The following is an 18,846-nucleotide window of genomic DNA, read 5'->3' as shown; positions in this document are numbered from 1 at the left end:
CTCTCACAACCGCCGTCTCTTCTCACTTTGATATGCTCTCAAATGATATCAGTATAGATATCCATCGCGCGCACTGAAATTTACGCACAGTTAAGGCCTATACTATAGGCTTCTTACATATGTCCCTAATAGATGTCTGCCCCCTCAATTAGTAAAATAACCTCCTATGTTTTATCAAACCGTTCATACTCTTGCATTGTAGAGAGCTAAGTAAAGAAGACTATGTTGAGCTTTAATGACTTTATTGAGAAATATATGATACTTTCCGTTTGAATACTATTATATTAGAAATCTTTAGACATCTGTTATTAAAGGAGAGAGTTTGAGAATATAAAATCTTATATATATATATATATCTCATCATTAGGGAATTTCAGAGACAATGTACTGTACATACAGATAACAGCCTGGCCAGTAGTGACCATGATATAGTTAAATAAAATCTCAAATATGTGGGCAGCTGAAAACTACAGACACTCTTTTAGAAGTAATCAAGCTCAATTCAGTCTTCTGTAGCTAAATCACATAAATCCTCATCTGAGCAACATCGAACGAAAAGAAGGGCGGAAAAAAAAAAAAAAATCTAACAAAACCTACTTAGCTGGGTATATATAATATGTCCGTTTAAAAAGGGTGGTATCTGGGCGAGCAAAGTAATAAACACAAAAAAAACAAAGCGGAAAATCAAAATCAAAACAGAATAGGTGTGCATATTGAACGTTTAAACAAAATAGGAAAAACTCTCTGGTCATATCATCCATCCCAGCATATTCTTCACTCATCCCATCCCCTGGATTTAGACAAACGATAAACCATACCAATGATCAGAGCCGATATAACAACAGAGCTGCAACGTGGGGAAGTCATTTGGACATCAATGTATGTATGTATGGAGAAAACATGATCAGGCATGAATAATCCCTCAAATTTGTGTAAACAAAATGACGGACCTGTTGTTAGTCTGTGGAGGGAGGTTGAGAAGGGGGAAAAGGTCAAGCAAGGTCTTTCATGGTGTGAATGGCGGGGTAAAGCTAGCAGCAAAACGGAAGGGAATTCATGATGCAGGCATGGTAAGTGATGTAAAAGAGGCCTGTTAGAATATAAAAAGAAAGGAAGGAAGACGGAAATGGGTACAAGCAGGAATCAGGAAGTAAATAGATGTGACTGATACTAACAGCGCAGATTAAAATAAAGTGAGGGTATGAAAGAAAAGCAGGAAAAGAAATATCAGAATGTAGAAACAAAATATATAAAAAAGAGAACTAGATATTGCAGAAATCTGGTTTTCATCTTCAATTAAATCAAATCGAACCAAATTGAAAAAAAAGAACAAAAAATGTGCTCGTAGAAAAAGGGGGGGAAATAGATTTTACCCATTTTCATGAGGGTTTATCACACCCAATGCGCCCCAACAACGCTTTCCGGTCATTCTGATCACTCAACGTAACCCGGCCCCGACCCGTCCGAATTCGCACAGGATGATGACCCTGCGCGGTTGACGATGAAGTAGAACTGCCCGAAACGATCGCGGTCCCATTACCATTAATCCCATCACGAACACCAGCAATTGTCCCATTTCCACCCATCCTCGTAGTCTCCGAATTCACTTCTTCTTCCTCCTCCCCTTCGTCATCGCTCCGTGAGTCCTCCGCTGACCCGCTCTTCAGCACCTTAACAGCCACACGCAGAATCATCGTGAACCATATAAGGGCGAGGATCTGTAGGAAAAGCAAGAAAGAGAGGAACACCCATTTGATGCGCGGGCTCATGCAGATGCGGCCGCCCAGGTCTTGGAATGGGTGGAGGAGGTGGTTCCAGTTGTTTAGGTCTATGGATGCGGCGCCGTTGTCCAGGGTGGTGTTGGCAGCGGGTGAGATCATCTTCGTTGTCGTGGCGGAGTAGCAGCCGTAGGGCATAACGTCGGGGACGTTGACGTAGATAGACCACCAAAGGAGGTTGTAGATGATGTGGCGCGATATTACCCAGGTGACGAGGAAGACTATGAACCCTACGGTGCAGGCGCGTTCGTATCCGAGGTATTTAAGGATTTTTGCGGCCTATAATTATTATTTACCGGTTAGACTGTTGACAGGTTGATTCCCCATGGTAGAAGTGGAAATGTGCGTCTTACCGGCAGCAGGAAATCGACGATGTCCATGATACAGAGGACGACGTTGGCGACGTTGTAGAAGCCATAGACATAAGCAGAGCCTAAAAGAGTGCTTGTGACGATGTGGTGAACCAGCATCTGATAGTAATCCTTCCGCCTCTCCTCAATGTTGATGACGATGATCTGTTGGAACCAGAACGCCAGCTGTGTCAGGCAGTACCACTTGAAGACGCCGGAGATGTCTCTGGAAGGCCAGTCGGTCCATATCTCGCGGAAATTATTCCAGTATTTAGAATGGTACCAAAGGCACTATAAAAAGCAAAGGGATTAAAACAGAATTAGCAAAGCATTTTCCTATCTTTTGAGAGGAAATTTTGATGTTTGTGTGTGTTTCCCCCCCCCCCCCCCCCCGGGGGGGGGAGGAGGGGGGGGTGGCAGGAGATTCAAAATTCAACAATGCAATGAAAAGAAGGCCGCGCATTGAGACACATAAACAAATAGTAGGAACCTACCACTCCGTAAGTCCAGAAACCAAAATAGTAAACAAGAAGCCAGCCTTGTTCCGCCAACCGGACGGCGGCCTTATGCTTCAGACCGTATCTTCGGGCAAGGGGCTGGAAGATCCACTCGACAGCGATCGCCCTGACGGCAGTGAATGCCAGAACGCCTCCCATGGCAAAATAAAGATCATCCCAACCCTGGACATATGTACCCTTCTCAGGCTGGTAGTGCGGTAATTGCAGGAAAGGGGAGGTGTACGGTCTTAGAGATGGATAGAGATTGTGCAGGGCGAATATCATTGTGAGGATGGTGATGCAGATACCTATATACAGACAGACATAATTGTATCAGTGTTTGAATAATGGGATATCAAATAGATAAGAGGGTAGAGTTTATATTTACCTATCTGATTTTGCAGCACCCATTGTCGAAAATTGGTCTCCTCTTTTGGCTTCATCTTGGCCGCCCGACAGCCTTCCATGGGAGAAACACAGGCATTGACTTCGGAAACTGAATTGGGCTGGCTGGAGAGGGTCTTCACCATTGTATAGAAAGGGTAGCCGTGGCGATAACCGCCCAGCTACAGAGAGCCGTTCGAACGGGCAATATGGTGCGCAAGCAGTTGTGGTGGAGCTTCTGTTATAAGTGTCGCCTGCGGACGCGGGGAGGGAAACTACCCGCGAGCGGAGCGACGAGACTGAGATTTCGGGGCCAATTGGTCGCGGACACCGACGATATCGAAGCTAGTAAATCGCCTGAGTGTATATTAATGGGGATGGAGTCGTTGGAGAGGGGATGGAAGAGGTGGTTATTTTTCGTCGTCTGGATTGTGGGATCTCGTTCCTGGTGAGGCGTTGTGGAGTGTGAAACCCTCGGAAAGTTTTCTGGACAGGGAGAGAGAGAGCTCTGGAGGTGTTCAAGCTAGGTTATTTAGCAAGAGAGAATGGAACATCCAGCCAGAGGACGAACACGTACAGCAACAAGGCGGACAAACGAGTGGAGAGGGACGGGGGAGAGGGTGTAGACAAGGAACCGAAAGGAGATGAAACAGAGATGAAGATATTTAAATAAATAGGAGAAGTTGGAAGTGGAAGCGGATGTGGATGTGGACTTGGACTCGCACGCAACTCAGCAACACCAACAGCGGCAGACTCAGCAACCAAACCAGACAGCTTTAACTTATTTACATACAATGAAAAAGGGGAAAAAAAAAAAAAAAAGGGAGATTGGGCTGGGAAGTAAATAGAGTATTTAGTAGATAGATTCCATAGCAAAACCAAAACGTCTTGCATTTATTTATTTGTTTAAATATTCTTCAGTATTTATTTTAATATTTATCTCATTGGCTTGGTCTCTAAAAATTGGATGAAGCACAAATACACGTACAAGCTGAGTACGGAAATATAACTATGGAATAATGGAACTATTTTGGCATCTTTAATCCTCTTGAGTCTTCAGTTATTCAGACTAACACGGTCAATCTGCCATGGAATACGGAATACTGTTGAATGCGGAGTTGGGTACCGGTACACGCCCAGAAGCGTTGCTTCAGTGCAAAATCTTGTACAGGTACCTGCTCCTCAACAAAACCAACATCACCCATCCCGCCTTTCCCCTCTCTCATCGCCGTCTTCGTTTTTGCATCCTCTCGCCGAATTCCCAATCACTCTCGCCCAATTGACCACGCGCTATGAAGACGAGAAGACGTCAAGTTGCATGCCTCTGTTCATCTGACCAGCCGCCTGTAGCCTCGGTTGCTTATTAGCTGCATCCTGTCCACCGGCGTCATGGAGGGTTTGCAGCTGAATCTACCATCAATATCTGAGGAATGAGGAATTGTCCTGCTGGTTCGGACAAGGTTTACCCCTCTAGCTATCTATAACTCGTATCTGGATCTGATCAAATTCTCAAATTCTAGTTGCTTCATCCCTCCCGTGCGGAAAAAAATGTGGCTTGCGTGGTTTCTTCATCTAATATCTTTGATCGACTTCTCTCCCTTCTCCAACTCAATCCACGCTGTTCTCAACCGCCCCTGCATATCAGAGCGTACAAATAACGCTGCACAAGGACACAGCATAGCGTTCCAACATCTCTGCACCCCGTACCTGAATGCCCTGAACACAAACCTTGGAATACTCACGGGAGAGGGACCCCCAGCCACGCAAGGCCCCCGCAGCTTGTCCCTTGGTTTGACGAGCTAGTTCAAGCAAAATTCGCCGCCGCCGTCCCGACGCCAGACTAGGTGGGATCCCGGACACACTTGCGCTATCCTGATGTCCTGATTGGACACATCTTTAGGTTCGCGTAAGTGAGCCAAATTCGTGCGCCCCATTCATTGGGCAAGGGCTTTTATATCAAGAATAACTCCAACACAGACATATTGGTTAAGCAGCAGTTCGATATGTATCCATCATGCCTTGCGCAGTGGTACATCACAGAGACCATGAAGGATATTAGTTTGATATTCCCGCATCCTCTTGGTTCATGGGAGTGTTGTCTACCTTACAGTATACAGGAGTACATCTACGCTGTAGATATGAATTTTACGCCCCGGCCCAAATGAACCACTCTCTCAAATTTATCTACTTTACAGATTACGATTACGGGCGTTGAGGAAGATATATGTATGGTGGGTGATGGGACCCTTTGATTTATCATGAAATAAAAAGAGGAGTTTCTTCAGTGAAGATTCATTCATTCCACTTCACGCACATTTAGATCTCATCCCTCATCCATTCGAAACACAGGACAACGCGCGGCTATCTCTGGTGTACCTAGAGCTATTCCATGAAAAAGGAAATTGCTTGTGCTTTGTTTTTTAAACCTGTAGCGGGTTATATACTGTAGACGCAAGCTCTGTCTGGCTCTTAAGTTCTGGACAAGAATGATATCATCATCCTTGTCGGTTTAAGCGCCGAAGAAGTTGTACTCACAGTAACAGTACTGTACACATATAGCAGTGCTCAATTTAAGGTCTCGGACGACTTTGCATTTCTTTTGTACGAATCGCCATTTTCTATATCAAGGATAATAATAATTACTATTTATTATAATTAATGTGAAATAGATAGGTCTTTTCTGTTCTTTGTTGAAGCGCTTCTGTCTCTAGTTCTCGGCTCTAATCCGGACATCTCTCCAACTCCAACAACTCTCTCTCCCTCTCTCTCTCTCTCTACCTCTCGCGAGCTGGCCTCCGCCACCCGCCATCGTCATCATGGGTAACTACGATACGTATGTCTTCTCCAATCTATCTTCTCTGGTCAAATCTAAACTAAACAAAAAATCTCTAGCTACAAAACCCTCCTGATCTTCTTCTCCCCGCTCCTCTTCCGCAAGGCGAGATCGCTCTACTCCTCTATCCGCTCCTCGCTCACCCAACGACCACAGCCACCACGGCCTTTGCCATCCTCAGCAGCTGTCGCACTGAACATCCTCTTCGTCACAACCTCTCTATTCCTCTTCCTCTCCCTCCCCGCCTGGACGGGTCTAAACCCACACGCCCCGTCCCCAAACATCTTCGCCCTCACCCAGTCCCGCCTGACGACCCCGACAGAACTCCTCTTCGCTCGCCTCGCCCGCCTCCGCCCGAACAACACCCTGACAAACCTCGACACCCAGCTAAAAGCAAAGTTCACCTCCCAAGCCTCCCGGAAGCTCTACCTCCGCTACGGCCCAGAAACTCTCCTAAACTGCCCCTTCTGCACCCCGGGTGACGAAACAACATACCTCCTCTACTACCTACCCCTACACACCTTCCTCCCCCACCTCCTCCACCTCCTAATAATAGGCCTTGTAACCTCAAACCCGCTCACAGGGCGTAGCGCTAGCCGCTTCCGCTCCAAATTCACCCTGACAGCCCTCTCCCTCCTCCTCATCGAAACTCTACTCGTCGCATTCTATAACCCTACCTCCACCTCCAATGCAACAGCGCACAAGACATCCCCTCCTCTAAACCCGCACGAAATCCCCACAAGCTTCCACAACCGCCTCACCACCCTCCGCCTGCTCTCCTTCACCATCTTCGACGCCCTAGCCGCCGCCACCATCTACCTCGCGGGCACGAATAGATTCTTCTACATACCACCAACCCCGGCAGAGGTCGCAGAGGAACTCGTCGCGAACGTCTCAGCGACCCTAGCCAGCGCCACGGCGAAAGTTCATGCGGTCAGCGTCGTGCGGAATGCGACGGTGCGGGATCGCGGGTTGAAAGCGACGGATGACGCGTATTGGACGGCTGTGGTGGCCATGGAGGGTTCTTGCGGCGGTTCGTCGTTGGGAACATCAGGGGTCGGGGAAGGAGGGAGTGTTTGGGAGGAGGAGGAGGTTGTTAGGGCTATGAGGAGGGTTATGCAGAAGAGAAATGCGGGGGGCAAGGGGGATGTGGTTGATATTGGGCAGTTGGGGGTTGAGGCTTCTTCGTATGTTGAGGGGGTTACGGCCGGGTTGGAGAGGGGGGATGATGATGATCATGATAGTGGTGATAGGGATGGGAATGGAAGTTAAGATGGATTGTTTTACTTTTTCTACTTTGGTTTTTCTGTTTCTCTATGCGGTTTTTTTTTATTGGGTTATCTAGATAAGAGGGGTTGGTATAGTTCGATATACAAAATACAATAGAATTGAATGCTTTTCATCTTTATTCAGGTTGTACCCGTACTTGAACTGTACGATTCTATCTTAGCCGCGTGGAAGATGAGTGTACGCAATTTACGACGAAAACGGAGATGAAAAAGTGAACATTCACCAGGAACAACTGTAATACTAAAATTGTACTGTAAATGAAGCGTAGTTGACACCCATGATTACATAGACAAAGCCCCGAACGTGTCACAATTATGAACAGCATACAAATCCCAACCTTCGCCAGCGGAAACCAAAGGCTACCGAAATTACGCCACAACTCGCAAACATGTCCAGACGGATAAAGACAGATACATCACGCGCTCTAAAATCACAAAAGACAAAGGGAAAAATGCCCAATACAAATACACAAGAAAAGTTCAAGATCGATGTAGCTCGATAGGAGGGACAGTAAGACAGTAAGAGCGTCATCGCTAGCTCCCTCTCCTTCCCCTCATAATTCATATCACCTCTCAATTTGCTCTGTACTTTTGGCGCCGCCTAGCTTCCTCAACGTGTCATATATCACTGCCATCCCAATCCGATCGACGTGTAGAAAGACGCACAGGGTTGTTCGCCGGATGCTCCGGGTGGCTCCCCCCTGAACTCCTAGAAAACTTCTCGAACTGTTCGTGATTTTCAACGATGGGCTGGGAAATATTCACCCGATATTTAGAAGGCACGGTACGCATGGAAGGGGTGGTGCTGATGGGCGAGCGCAAGGAGCGTGAGTATTTTGATTGCGAGAGTGCATCGTCGCTCTCGCGGTAGACAGGTAGGGAGTCCTCGCGTTTCAGTCTGAAGGATTTGTGCCCGCGGCTGAGGTTGTTGAGTGAAGGGATGGCGCCCGGGGCGACGGCACCGTCAGTGCGGATGTGGCGGGCTTTTAAGCCTGTTTTTTTGGTTCGGTAGATGAAGGTCTATGTGGAGGTGTGGTTGGTGATGGTAAGTTATTGGGAGTCAAAAGAGTCTGAGACAGGACACAGCTTTAGAGGAAGGGGGAAGGACATACTACGGCGATGTTAACAAATCCAAACACAATGGTGATAATGCCGGCGCCTAGAACAAGTTGCCAGAAGGTGAAGCCGATTGTGTCCTTGTTCATGTCTTCTCTATTCAAACATCCTATCGTTGATATGCCGAGGAGAACCATGGTGATTCCAAGGGCGAGGAAGCTTGAGTGTCTACCGAAACAACCCCAGTATTCATGAAACCAGGCCTCAAAAAAGCCTACTTCAGAGATAATGAGGAATACTGTGTGATTTTTGTTAGAATGATCCACCAAGCAGGAGAAAACATAGTGGTTTCTTACTGCTGACAGCAATTATAATAACTCGATGCATCGCATCAAAAACGAAGAAATTGGTGGGAGTGGAAGTCTTGATGAGTAAAACTGAACATGCAGCGATAATACAAAGGAGACAGATTATGTTGAAGACCCGTACGGCATTCAAAATGATATAACCTGGACCAGCCAGGGATTTGACCACGGCTGTCATTTTTGAAAGGCTGACAGGCGACTGATGAAAATAAAGCAGCGACTGGGGTGGAATCCAAGGTCCCCAGGCCACGGAAAGGGAACGATTTTAATGTTAAAGTATAAATTCGATAACAGTGGTTAAATCCAGAAAACGGTTTTGAGGCTGGATAAAAGTATGAGTCTTTGAGTTAGGAAGTGTTTGAGATAGAAATTAAGAAGAAGGAATGAAGCGTCAAGGCGTTGAAAATTTATGGAATTGCCCGGTAGGAGGAGCTCTGTCCGTGTTGATAGAAGTTATTGAAGAAGAATAGTATCAATGCGAAATCAATGAAAGGAAAATATTAGTATAGTAGTGAAAGGGACATAATTAATCAACTCGTCGCCGTCAAAGGCAAACACCCAATATAGCTTGAAAGCTCGAGAAAGGACGGGAAATAGGGAAGAAACGAAGAACGAAATGTGAAGAGAGAGAAGGCACAGAAGAGCAAGAAATGGAACAATGGGCGTAGGCTGAGCAGTGAAGAGAGCAGAAGAAAAAAGAAAATAGCCTTCATGAAGCTGCTTCATGAAACAGCAAGAAATGGTGAATACCGAGAAACAATAACCATAGACTTCTACCGGGTCAACTGCCCACGGCCCACAATGGCGGTAGTCACTCGCGTCATTCCATGTGTTGATATGATTTGATACATCCCCATTCTGTCATAAATGTAGAATCAGTTCGGAGTCCTCTTAAGGCGACCTCATTGGCGCTGGATATTTTAAGGCACCATTCACAGGGCTGTCAGGACAAGAGACGTCGCTAAGGAGGGAAGTTGGGTTTCATGATGTTGTTCTGCAGACTGGAGATATTGGGCAGCACGGACTGCCATCTTTCAAGCCAGTCCCCTAGCACCACAACACCGCAAGGCGACAGGCCAGGGACTGGATGGCAGCGAATGTTGAGGATGATGTTGGACGTGGTTGGATGAAACACGGACGGGTGGTTGTTGTTTCGAAGGCGGGGCTCTGCGACGGGCTAAGAGCCGCATTATTGGTCAGCACGGGCCCTGGCGCGGGATTAGCCGCCAGGGGATAGATCACGTGATAACTGGGAACAGCGAAAAAAGAAGAGATGGAAGAGAAACAATAGTCTTCCCCCTTGTCGAGCACTGGATTTCAGAATTATTATTACTGGGCATAGAAAATATTTGTGAACAGCATCTTCCAGACACTGGCAGACAGTTCTGGTGTGTTATTTTAAGCATACACTCCGTTCCACTCAGTAGAGGTACAATTTCTTAACGCCGGCCTAATCTCCAATATTAGTCATGTCTTAGTCATTAGGAGCCCGCTGTGCTGTCAAACATTATCTTTGTACAAAGCCACTTTTGTTGGATTTCCGATGCTCCGTTGATCGCATCTCCACCGTCCTTTTCCATAGCCAGCACCATCGCTAACCCTTGACTCTCAACTGCTCTTCTCAAACACACTGTCACTATGGCTCGTGGAAATCAACGTGAGAAGGCCCGCGAAAAGACTCAGAAAGAGCTAGCTGCGCAGGTCCGTGTCTTTTTCCTCTCCGCCTCACTCCCCAGCTCATGTCTTGGGGACGGGGAATTAACCAAGTATATATATATATAGTAAAATCTCATCCCTGACCGAAAACTAATGTATACCTGTCTTTCACTCTTAACAGAAGAAGAAAAACACCCAGTCCGGCACCGAGTACGCCCGTACAAAGGAAGCCCAGGCCGCCATCATGCGCCAGAAGCAAGAAGCAGGTACGTCTGCCTTCGCCCCAACATGCTAAGCTGAATACTCCAAATATCAGATTGACTCTCACTTCCATGTATTCTTATTGCTTTTGCTTTATCTACCTCTGTTTGTACACCTCTCTCTCTCTCTCTCTCTGTGTGTGTGTGTGTGTGTGTGTGTCTGTCCCGGGCCTCTCTCTGCCTCACGTCCAAATTACCTGTCACTTGCAAAAGGGAAGCTCGAAATTAACCCACTTAATCTCAAATAGCAAATGCCAAAAAGGCCGCTGAAGCCGCTGCCGCTGGCAAGAAGAAATAAAGCCAACGCGCGCCGTCATCCGTTTGTCTACCTGACTTCCGACCTGTGGGGAAACGATTGAATAAAATGTGCCTCCCTTAGCCAAGGATACTTTTTTCCTTTCTTAAGCGCGGTTCTAAGCGTGTACACATATATTTTGTATATATATATGTTTTATATGTGTATATGTCTACTTTCCCCCACCACAAACCTTCTCTATCCTGAGATCAGACAAGACCGGTCGATTCAAATTGGCACAATAAACTTGAAGATATACAAGGACAGAGAAAGGTTGTTATGGATTGTGGTGGGGGCGGAGGAGAGAATCAGACAAGTGCAGAAAAGAATGGTTTTGGTTTCCTGACCTTATTAAATGGAATTGTGTATGTGTGCCTTTTGGCTTTTTCTGACATACAAATAAGGGGTGGGAGCTTTAAGAGACAGAGCTTTTCCTTTTTACTCTTTCCAACTTTCTTACGTTCCCTATCTTGAGATGAAATCTAGGCACATGATGAATTAACAATTTTCTTTTTTTCATTATTTCTGTTTTTGTCGTTGTCATCGTTGTTTTGCTTAGCGAAGGCGTCGTGATCCTTACAAACTTTCACTCTTCCCCTTTACCTCAATAAATTCAAGTTTTATATGCGAGCGTCTATCCTACAACCCCCCTTCTTTTTCACGTTTTCAACTTTGATTCCCCTTTTGAACGACTCAGTTATAGTACTACGCCCAAATTTGGAGATATTGCCAATTGTCAAGATGTGATTCGGTTTTCAATGCTTGTGCATTTTCTCACCTCACCTTTTCCACGAGTTTGGGCTAATATACCCTGGCGCAACGGACTGTACTGTACTGGAACTGTTATTATTAGCTACCGTTGCTTTTTATTATCTGTTAGCAGAAAACTTGATAATGCCAAGGCAGCTGTTGGTTTAGAATCAAGTCAACTTTCTTCCCCTCCTTTTTTGATTGACGCTGGAGGAGTTATGCTAATTGCTTTATCATCATAACGCAGTAAGCAAGCTGCCTAGGCTGTTGCTTAAATGCGAGGAGCCAGCGAGGGAATGAATGTTACTCCCATTTCATAATTATTTGGTGGCTTCAGCCATTGTCATTTACAATCGTCGCGGCATTCCGCTTCTGCGACGTTTGCATTCTACGAATCCATATCTTCCAACGTTTATTGGAATGTGAAGAGAAGGGAGGGTTTCCGGTAGCGGTAGTGACGCCAGCAGCAGGAGCAGGAGCAGTGCCAGGACAATTTATGTCGTCCACAGTAACATCACCACGCTCAGCGTCTGGCCCTCCAGACTCCCTAGCCAGCCAATCAACATCAACCCCAAACTTCTTCATAGCAAGATCCACAAAGATCCACAACCCCTCTCCATCCCATGAAACTTCCGCGCCCAATAGTGCAGTTTTATCCACAATCGTCTTCCTCAATGTACTCGCATCACCATTATCCTCATCCCCATCCCCATCGGCCTCTCCCACAACCTCCAACAACCAAAGCAAAAGGCTCCAAGCAGAAATATCCCGCCGGTGCGAATATGCAAGACACCATGTATGCACCGTTCCAAGAACCATCCTCGCAAGGACTCCTAGCCGTATCATTGCCGATTGCTGCAGTCCTGTCGTCGTGGTAGTCGCTAATAGTACCTGACATCGGGCAGCCGCAAGAGCATTGGCGAATAACCCCATAAACTCTCGGAGGTAGCTAAACGCGTAATAATTTTTCGGGTGATGCGTGCCCGCCTGTAGCACGATGGATACTTCATAGTTTAGGATCTGGTTCACGGCAGCATTGGTATCAGTATCAGCGCCATAATGCGGCAAATGATGCGAGCCAGCAAATGCTGCAACGGGGTCATCGCGGCAGAGGTCCAAAAGCTGCATCATGGTCCATTTCCGGTGGTACCATAACACGGGAGATTTCGTGTGACGGTAGAGTGGAGAGCGGAGGATTGTTGTAGTAAATGAGATTTCGGTGTGCAAGGTGGAGAGGTATTGGTTTGCGGGGGTGGGGCATTGTGATTGGGTTTCTTCTTTCAATGAGCATAATCTGCGCTTCCGCCAGTTACAGGCGGTTAGGTGTTCGGAGTCAAGGAGGAGGAGGATTTCAGTTTGGGGGAGGAGGCATTGGGGGGAGGAATGGAGGTTGGTGTTCGCTCCGGGTGGAAATTGAAGGGCGTCATCGAATGATGCTTTTGGCGCGCTATGCCTTTGACTCCTGCTAGGTTCGGATGTCTTGAGTTCCTGCTGTAGTGTGGGGAGGGAGAAGAATATTTGCCGTGCTTTTATGAAGCATTGTACAAGGGCTTTCTTGCTGATGCCTATCTCATTCCCCTCTTGAAGGAGGTCACCGAAGCCATCAGGAAGGAAGTGGATGTCGAAGATTTGATTGCCTCTACTCTCGAGGAGCTTGGTTAGGGTCTCATGATAATTCTGGGGCGAGGACATTTGGATATAAAAAGATCTATTTCTAGACTTAGGAAGTCATTGGGTGTCTGTAAAGTGAGGAGATGTGTATACACATCGAGGTATTCGGAGGTTGTGGGGGAGATCTTGCTGCACCAGTTATCACGTGGAGTATAGCTGGCCCAAGCTCCCTCAGTCCAGACAAACAAGACAAACAGAAACTTCGCCAACTTCCTTGTCGAAGACAACTCAACAGCAGAAAATCGTCGCAAGTGCTTCATTGTCCAGAGCAATGAAATACTGAATTCCCATGAGAGGACGCTGGAGAACCGCATCGCCACCTCGATCACTTCTTCAGCAACCAAATGCCAAAGCTTCATTCGTTCGCAACCCCGTTGAGCGCATCTCCATCCGCTCCCCGATCATTCCTCTTTAGCCCAACTACAAGGCATATTTCGCGAAAATGCCCTCACTACTCATCACCATCCTGTTACTTAACATCGTAATATATGTGATTAATACGATTGGTGCAGCTACAATAGATAGCTTGGTGCGAATGCGCCCCTCCCTCCTTCTCTCCATGCTCTAGAAAATAGCAAAAAGCTAATGGATGCGTTCCTTCGCAGCTATGGCTCTTTTATATCAAGCTGCCCACAGGCACCTCACATATGGCCCGGGAACAGCGCCGGTTGAAAAGAGAAGTTATACAACTTAAGCGCGAAATGAACGCAACCAGTTCACAAGATGAGTTTGCGAAATGGGCCAAGTTGAGACGGAGACATGATAAGGCGTTGGAGACATATGAAGCTAAGAGTATGTTTGAATGCATTACGCTCTTCATATCATTCTTTTTGGACCCGCCCGTTGTTTTTGTGCCGAATGAAGAGAGAAAAAAATAGGACTCGAGACGTGCTCGAAATCCCAGCACAAAAACAAATATACACCATTCTGACCTAGTAAAAAACGGGAAACCAACAGACAACGAACTCACCCAATGCAAATCCTCCTTCGACATGACTGTCAAATCCGTCCGCTGGGCAGCCACTTCCGGGCTAATGCTCTTCCTGCAATTCTGGTACTCCAAAAGGCCGATTTTCACTTTGCCGCCAGGATGGATTCCTTGGCAGGTGCAGTGGGTGTTGTCCTTCCCCCGTGCGCCGATGGGTACTGTGAGTATACAGATCTGGGGCGGCGCGTGCGCTACTGTTGTTGCATTGGTCGGAGATGCGGTGGGAGCTACTATGGGATTTGTATCCGCGTCGAAAAAGGAGGGAATGAAAGTTGGAGCAGGTGTGGGAGAGAAGGAAGGCAAGAAAAGCCAGTGAGTGGCAATGGATGTCTACGATAAAAGGAAATTTATGCTATGTTTTGTTTAGTTGCATGCCATGTATATACATACCATACACGATGTTCATGTCTGATTTACATACCAAACTAATGATACTTTTGAAAAGAGAATAAAAGTAGTAAAAACGTAAGGTCATTTAATTCTGCTAATCCAAATATTCAGCCGTGCGGAGTAAGTTTAAATATACACATATCTTCATGTCCATCAGATTATATTTTAATCATTTGAGTCTTCAACAGCTCTGATGAGCCTCAGTGCTTGACTCTATGATGCGAATCATCACGTGAACCGAAAAAAAATAGAAGATAAAAAAACCCAATGAGGTCCCAGAACAAGAATATAATAACCAAAGTAATAAGTCTGGCCCATCCGACAAGGCTTCTGCAATGAGGCCCCTTTAATCTCCGTACTTTACAGGACGGAAAATGAAACGAAACCATCACCGCCGCTTTCCATAAGCTACAGACCTTTGACATTAAAAAAAGTGGTGAACTCCTCGCCTCAAGAATAAGCCCCATCGAGTTACCCGGCTCCACACACATATAATAATAATACACGCGGGAAACCAAGCAATCGCATGACTATCGAACCACGACGAATAGCAACCTCCCCCTCGCCAAAAGACCCCGCCCCATCTAAACCACCATTGTTTCCTCCACAGAATAAAACATCTGAAGAGTCGGGCTAGGACGGAGACGAGCCCTTCCTCTCCCTCGAGAGAAAAGAGGAAGGGAAGGGAAAAGAGGCGTAAGCCGCTATGAAAAATGCTTCTATGGCGGCGCGTTTCCGCAGTGCCTGGCTTGTTGCATGAGGAACCCTCGCGGTTTTAAGACGAGGGCGCAGGGTGTCCGGGGACTTTCTCCCAAAGCTAGGAGTAATGGTATGAAGAAGAAAGACTTCTTCTGTGCGTAAGCTTTGAATGCGATTCTTTGAGCGAGGAGTTGGGGAAAGAAGAAGAGGAGAGGTTTTCGAATTTTTTTTTTTTTTTTTTTTTCGTTATGGCCTAGTGGACTAGGACAAATATGGTTAGTGTGTTTTTCACGTGACATGGTCTTGGCAGTATGAAGTTGGATATCTTATTTTTTAGCAATGAAGAATGAAGGATACGACTCGAAAATGGTGTTTCGTAGGGTTTTGCTAGATTACAAGTTACAATCAACCGTCCTTTTCCCTTCGTTTGGACCAAAGCTCGGAGACAGTAAATGGTAGCACTAACCACCGTTGATATCCGCAATTGTAGCTCCGTTTGAACACACATAGACAATGCATATATAACAGGCTGAGCAGTTGGAAAAAGGGGGAAATACAGTCCTACATTCCTCAAAACAAAAGGGTTCTAAATACTTAACCACAGATAAATATATAAGTATACACACAGACAAGAACTCCAAAGAAATTTAAAAAAGCTTGCAAAAAAGAAGCCCCTTCAACCGGTCACATAACCAAGGATCAAAATCAAACTCAAGGCCAATCTCAAAGCATCCTTTTCTATGCCTTGCTCTTCTTCCCCTTGGACTTTCCTCCCTTCTTCTCGGATTTCCCTGCAGTTGCAGGGCTGGCTTTACCCTCCCTACCCTTTGCCGGTTTCTCAGGGGTATCCACCACTGCCTTCTCCTTCTTCGGGGTAGATTTACCTTCCTTCTTCTTCTTCTCCACCTCGCCAGTCCTTTTTGCCTCCTTTACAGGAGGAGTATCCTTCTTCTCTTTCTCCTTCTTGGCCTTCTTCGGAGTAGTCTCCGCGTCAGCAACATGTCCATTGGGCTTGTCTGTATCCTTTGTCGGAGCTTCAATGGCAGCAGGCTGTTCTTGTTTATCCGCAGATGGCTCCTTTTCCACACCATCAATTGCTCCCTGTTCCCCCTCCCCGGCGACCGCAACAGGAACCTCATCGACCCCCTTCAACGCCGGCATCTCAAACTCATAACCAAGCACCTTCATCTTCTCTGCCCTGGCAGCTCTCCTCACCTCCTCCTGTTCAATCTTCTTAGACCACTGCTGCCTCGTCTTCCCCGCATCCATTCTACGCCTCTCAATAACATTCCACGGCGTCCTTTTGAATCGTTTGTTCGCTCCCTTCCACAGCTCCGGATGGACACGTTCCTTGGGTACGTACTTACATTTCAAAATGTGACCGAACATGAGATAGTTGTCCATCGTATCAGCGACGACTCTGGCGACAGAGTCGGAGGCGAACTCGATGAATGCGAAGTGCTTGGATCTACCTGTAGTGCGGTTGCGGGATAGGCGGAGTTGAGTGATGGGGCCGAATTGGGAGAAGTAGGCGCGCATTTCGTGCTCGTAGAAACCGTGCGGAACGCGGCTGTAGTATAATTGTTGTTAGTTAATAATTCTCTATTTGTAGGAGTTAGTTATATATGCAGCTTACCCAACGTAAACGGTGCCTGGCTCCTCCGCTTCCGTGGTGTTCTTCTTCATCTTACGCAGCTTCCTCTTCATCTGCTTTGCATCTGGGATGGCGGGGACCCCTTTTCCAGGCTCAAATCCTTCGTCCCCAGATATGTCTTCGTCACCGCTGCTTTCAAACCCCTGGATCAAGGCAGTAGTTTGGTCATCATCTCCTTCCCCTTCGCTTCCCTCGTTCTCATCCTCCGCAATTTGCCTGGAGATTTCCTTGGAAGCTTCTGTGACATCTTTGCTCTCCTTGCTAGATTTACTAGCGCTCAATGATTCCTTTCCAGAATCAGCTTTCGTGGCAGTTTTCTTAGCAGCAGAAGGAACTGATGGCCGAGGAACCTCAGCAGCCTTCTTTGACTTTTTCTTGCTAGGTTTTTCGGCCGCGCTACTCTTAGACTTTGCAGCAGCAGGTGAAGATGTGACAGACTTTTTCTTGCTCTTCTCGCGATCGCCCTCTTCCGCTTCGTCATCGCTCAGAAAGTCCGCAGCACGTTTTCGAGGCCGGATCTGTCTCGCAGGTTCGCTAGTAACCTTGATAGGAATAGACTTGGGCAAATCACTATTGGTGGCCTCTGCTGCCTTGGGCTTCTTTAGAATTGGCTTGGGGACATCCTCCTGAACCTTAGCTGGCTTAGATGTCGACTTCTTGGACTTCTTCGACGGCGGGTCCGCAGTAGTTTGGGCTGAGACTATGGCAGCTACGAAAAAACAAATTCGTCAGTGCCGGAAAAAAATAAAAATGGAAACGAAGAAGTAGGATCACACAACAACCAATAAACTAACCCTTGCGCTTTTTGTCTTTCTTCTCTACGGCCATTGTGTCAAGCGGAAGGGGCCGTTGGGGAAAATTGGGGTGCAGTTGAAACCTGGCGTTGTATGAGTTTGGTGGGATACGTTTTGAAATATTATGTCCTCCGTAGATTATTTTTTCTTTTCGCAAATGGTTGCCAAGACATCCGCTGTAGCTCCAATAATGGATCTCTTTGGTTTGGGCCAAGACTCAACGCAGTTTAGCGCCACTCTAGCTAAAGACTTAAGAGATTCCACCGCCAACCTCTTTATTATTAGGGACAGGTTAGTGAACGAGACGTCCTGTATGCCTGCAAACACATATACAGGATGGGCAAGAGGAAACGGTCCAAGAAGAAGCCTCTTACCCAGGAGGAAATATGGGACGATTCTGCTCTGATCCAATCATGGGATGACGCTGTCGAAGAATACAAGGTACGAAGCTCCCCTGTCCACGTGATGTGATGCCTTTCTAACACCCTATGTTTCAAAATCAGCTCTATCACAGCATCCAGGCGAGGGGTGAGAACGTGGATGAGATCCTGAGAGCAGAGGAAGCCAAGGCTCGTGCTGAGGATGATGAAGCTGCTGTTAAAGGCGCCCATGACGAACTTGCAGCTGGGACCCAGCCAGATGGTCAACCTGAGGCTGAGACTAAGTCTGCCTATGAGGAGGCCAATGATCAAGACATGGAGATGACAGGAACAGGGCTTCATGGAGAGCATGGAGACCAGCAGGAGGCCCCTGGCGCCAAGTCAAACCCAGAACCAAACCGCACCACCAGCGGAATATTCGCCAACATGCCACAGCTTGTCTCGCAGGGTGGAAGTGATTCGTCTGGTCAGTTCCTCCTCCTACTCTTTTACCTGTCTCATGTCACATAGTGTGGCTGAGCGAAGCATTAAACTAAATTTGAAATTCTCAGGTGCAGACGAAGGATTAAGAAATCTTATGATGGCATGGTACTTTGCCGGTTACTACACGGGTCTCTATGAAGGACAGCAACGGGGAACAAATCAGCGCTTGTGATGTTATTGATTTAAGTCTGTACCGTAAGGCAGATGATCGCTGGCGGCCCTACAGCTAAGACGGTTAATATATGGTGGCTAAGCCAAGCTGAGTCAACGTTCC

The 18,846-nt window shown here is 46.8% G+C and overlaps 8 protein-coding genes across 12 annotated transcripts; 4 read left to right on the top strand and 4 right to left on the bottom strand.

Moving 5' to 3' along the window:
* Positions 1 to 310: 310 nt before the first annotated feature.
* On the bottom strand, positions 311 to 4,752 carry BDBG_06202 (longevity-assurance protein). Of its 3 annotated transcripts, none has more exons than XM_031722500.1 (5): positions 3,587 to 3,903; positions 3,014 to 3,532; positions 2,623 to 2,933; positions 2,132 to 2,419; positions 364 to 2,057 (listed from the first exon to the last, which is right to left on the bottom strand). In XM_031722500.1, exons 2-5 carry the CDS (start codon positions 3,153 to 3,155, stop codon positions 1,380 to 1,382), a joined length of 1,419 nt encoding a protein of 472 aa, XP_031579748.1. In that variant the 5' UTR covers positions 3,156 to 3,532; positions 3,587 to 3,903; the 3' UTR covers positions 364 to 1,379. The 3 variants fall into 3 exon arrangements, with proteins under 3 accessions (XP_031579747.1, XP_031579748.1, XP_031579749.1); XM_031722501.1 differs by having other exon boundaries at positions 3,014 to 3,517; XM_031722499.1 differs by having other exon boundaries at positions 311 to 2,057; positions 3,014 to 4,752.
* BDBG_06200 lies at positions 4,047 to 7,435 on the top strand. 2 transcript variants are annotated; one of them, XM_031722498.1, is made up of 4 exons: positions 4,047 to 4,469; positions 4,530 to 4,915; positions 5,004 to 5,842; positions 5,902 to 7,435. In XM_031722498.1, the coding sequence occupies exons 3-4, from the start codon at positions 5,826 to 5,828 to the stop codon at positions 7,112 to 7,114; spliced, it is 1,230 nt and encodes a 409-aa protein (XP_031579746.1). In that variant the 5' UTR covers positions 4,047 to 4,469; positions 4,530 to 4,915; positions 5,004 to 5,825; the 3' UTR covers positions 7,115 to 7,435. The 2 variants fall into 2 exon arrangements, with proteins under 2 accessions (XP_031579746.1, XP_002623020.1); XM_002622974.2 differs by having other exon boundaries at positions 4,081 to 4,915; positions 5,001 to 5,842; positions 5,902 to 7,329.
* BDBG_06199 lies at positions 7,355 to 10,036 on the bottom strand. 2 transcript variants are annotated; one of them, XM_031722497.1, is made up of 4 exons: positions 9,578 to 9,800; positions 8,544 to 9,410; positions 8,244 to 8,485; positions 7,355 to 8,151 (listed from the first exon to the last, which is right to left on the bottom strand). In XM_031722497.1, exons 2-4 carry the CDS (start codon positions 8,728 to 8,730, stop codon positions 7,750 to 7,752), a joined length of 831 nt encoding a protein of 276 aa, XP_031579745.1. In that variant the 5' UTR covers positions 8,731 to 9,410; positions 9,578 to 9,800; the 3' UTR covers positions 7,355 to 7,749. The 2 variants fall into 2 exon arrangements, with proteins under 2 accessions (XP_031579745.1, XP_002623019.1); XM_002622973.2 differs by having other exon boundaries at positions 8,544 to 10,036.
* On the top strand, positions 9,873 to 11,703 carry BDBG_06198 (uncharacterized protein). The gene is made up of 3 exons (XM_002622972.2): positions 9,873 to 10,253; positions 10,390 to 10,474; positions 10,717 to 11,703. The coding sequence occupies exons 1-3, from the start codon at positions 10,191 to 10,193 to the stop codon at positions 10,764 to 10,766; spliced, it is 198 nt and encodes a 65-aa protein (XP_002623018.1). The 5' UTR covers positions 9,873 to 10,190; the 3' UTR covers positions 10,767 to 11,703.
* On the bottom strand, positions 11,249 to 13,286 carry BDBG_06197 (uncharacterized protein). The gene has a single exon (XM_002622971.2). The coding sequence runs from the start codon at positions 13,203 to 13,205 to the stop codon at positions 11,847 to 11,849; it is 1,359 nt and encodes a 452-aa protein (XP_002623017.1). The 5' UTR covers positions 13,206 to 13,286; the 3' UTR covers positions 11,249 to 11,846.
* A 16-nt stretch (positions 13,287 to 13,302) lies between these two features.
* BDBG_06196 (protein GET1) lies at positions 13,303 to 14,766 on the top strand. Its single transcript, XM_002622970.2, has 3 exons — positions 13,303 to 13,713; positions 13,790 to 13,976; positions 14,142 to 14,766. The coding sequence occupies exons 1-3, from the start codon at positions 13,627 to 13,629 to the stop codon at positions 14,486 to 14,488; spliced, it is 621 nt and encodes a 206-aa protein (XP_002623016.1). The 5' UTR covers positions 13,303 to 13,626; the 3' UTR covers positions 14,489 to 14,766.
* Positions 14,767 to 15,567: 801 nt separating this feature from the next.
* On the bottom strand, positions 15,568 to 18,015 carry BDBG_06195 (rRNA processing protein gar2). The gene is made up of 3 exons (XM_002622969.2): positions 17,710 to 18,015; positions 16,898 to 17,624; positions 15,568 to 16,831 (listed from the first exon to the last, which is right to left on the bottom strand). Exons 1-3 carry the CDS (start codon positions 17,741 to 17,743, stop codon positions 16,000 to 16,002), a joined length of 1,593 nt encoding a protein of 530 aa, XP_002623015.1. The 5' UTR covers positions 17,744 to 18,015; the 3' UTR covers positions 15,568 to 15,999.
* A 30-nt stretch (positions 18,016 to 18,045) lies between these two features.
* Positions 18,046 to 18,744, top strand: BDBG_06194 (uncharacterized protein; the record flags this gene model as incomplete). Its single annotated transcript, XM_031722496.1, has 3 exons — positions 18,046 to 18,150; positions 18,213 to 18,555; positions 18,641 to 18,744. 3 exons carry the CDS (start codon positions 18,046 to 18,048, stop codon positions 18,742 to 18,744), a joined length of 552 nt encoding a protein of 183 aa, XP_031579744.1.
* Positions 18,745 to 18,846: the final 102 nt, after the last annotated feature.

The sequence above is a fragment of the Blastomyces gilchristii genome, assembly GCF_000003855.2.
Source record: "Blastomyces gilchristii SLH14081 genomic scaffold supercont1.15, whole genome shotgun sequence".
NCBI lineage: Eukaryota > Fungi > Ascomycota > Eurotiomycetes > Onygenales > Ajellomycetaceae > Blastomyces > Blastomyces gilchristii.
Note: the sequence above shows the minus strand (reverse complement) of the source record. Positions and strands in the feature narration are given on the sequence as shown.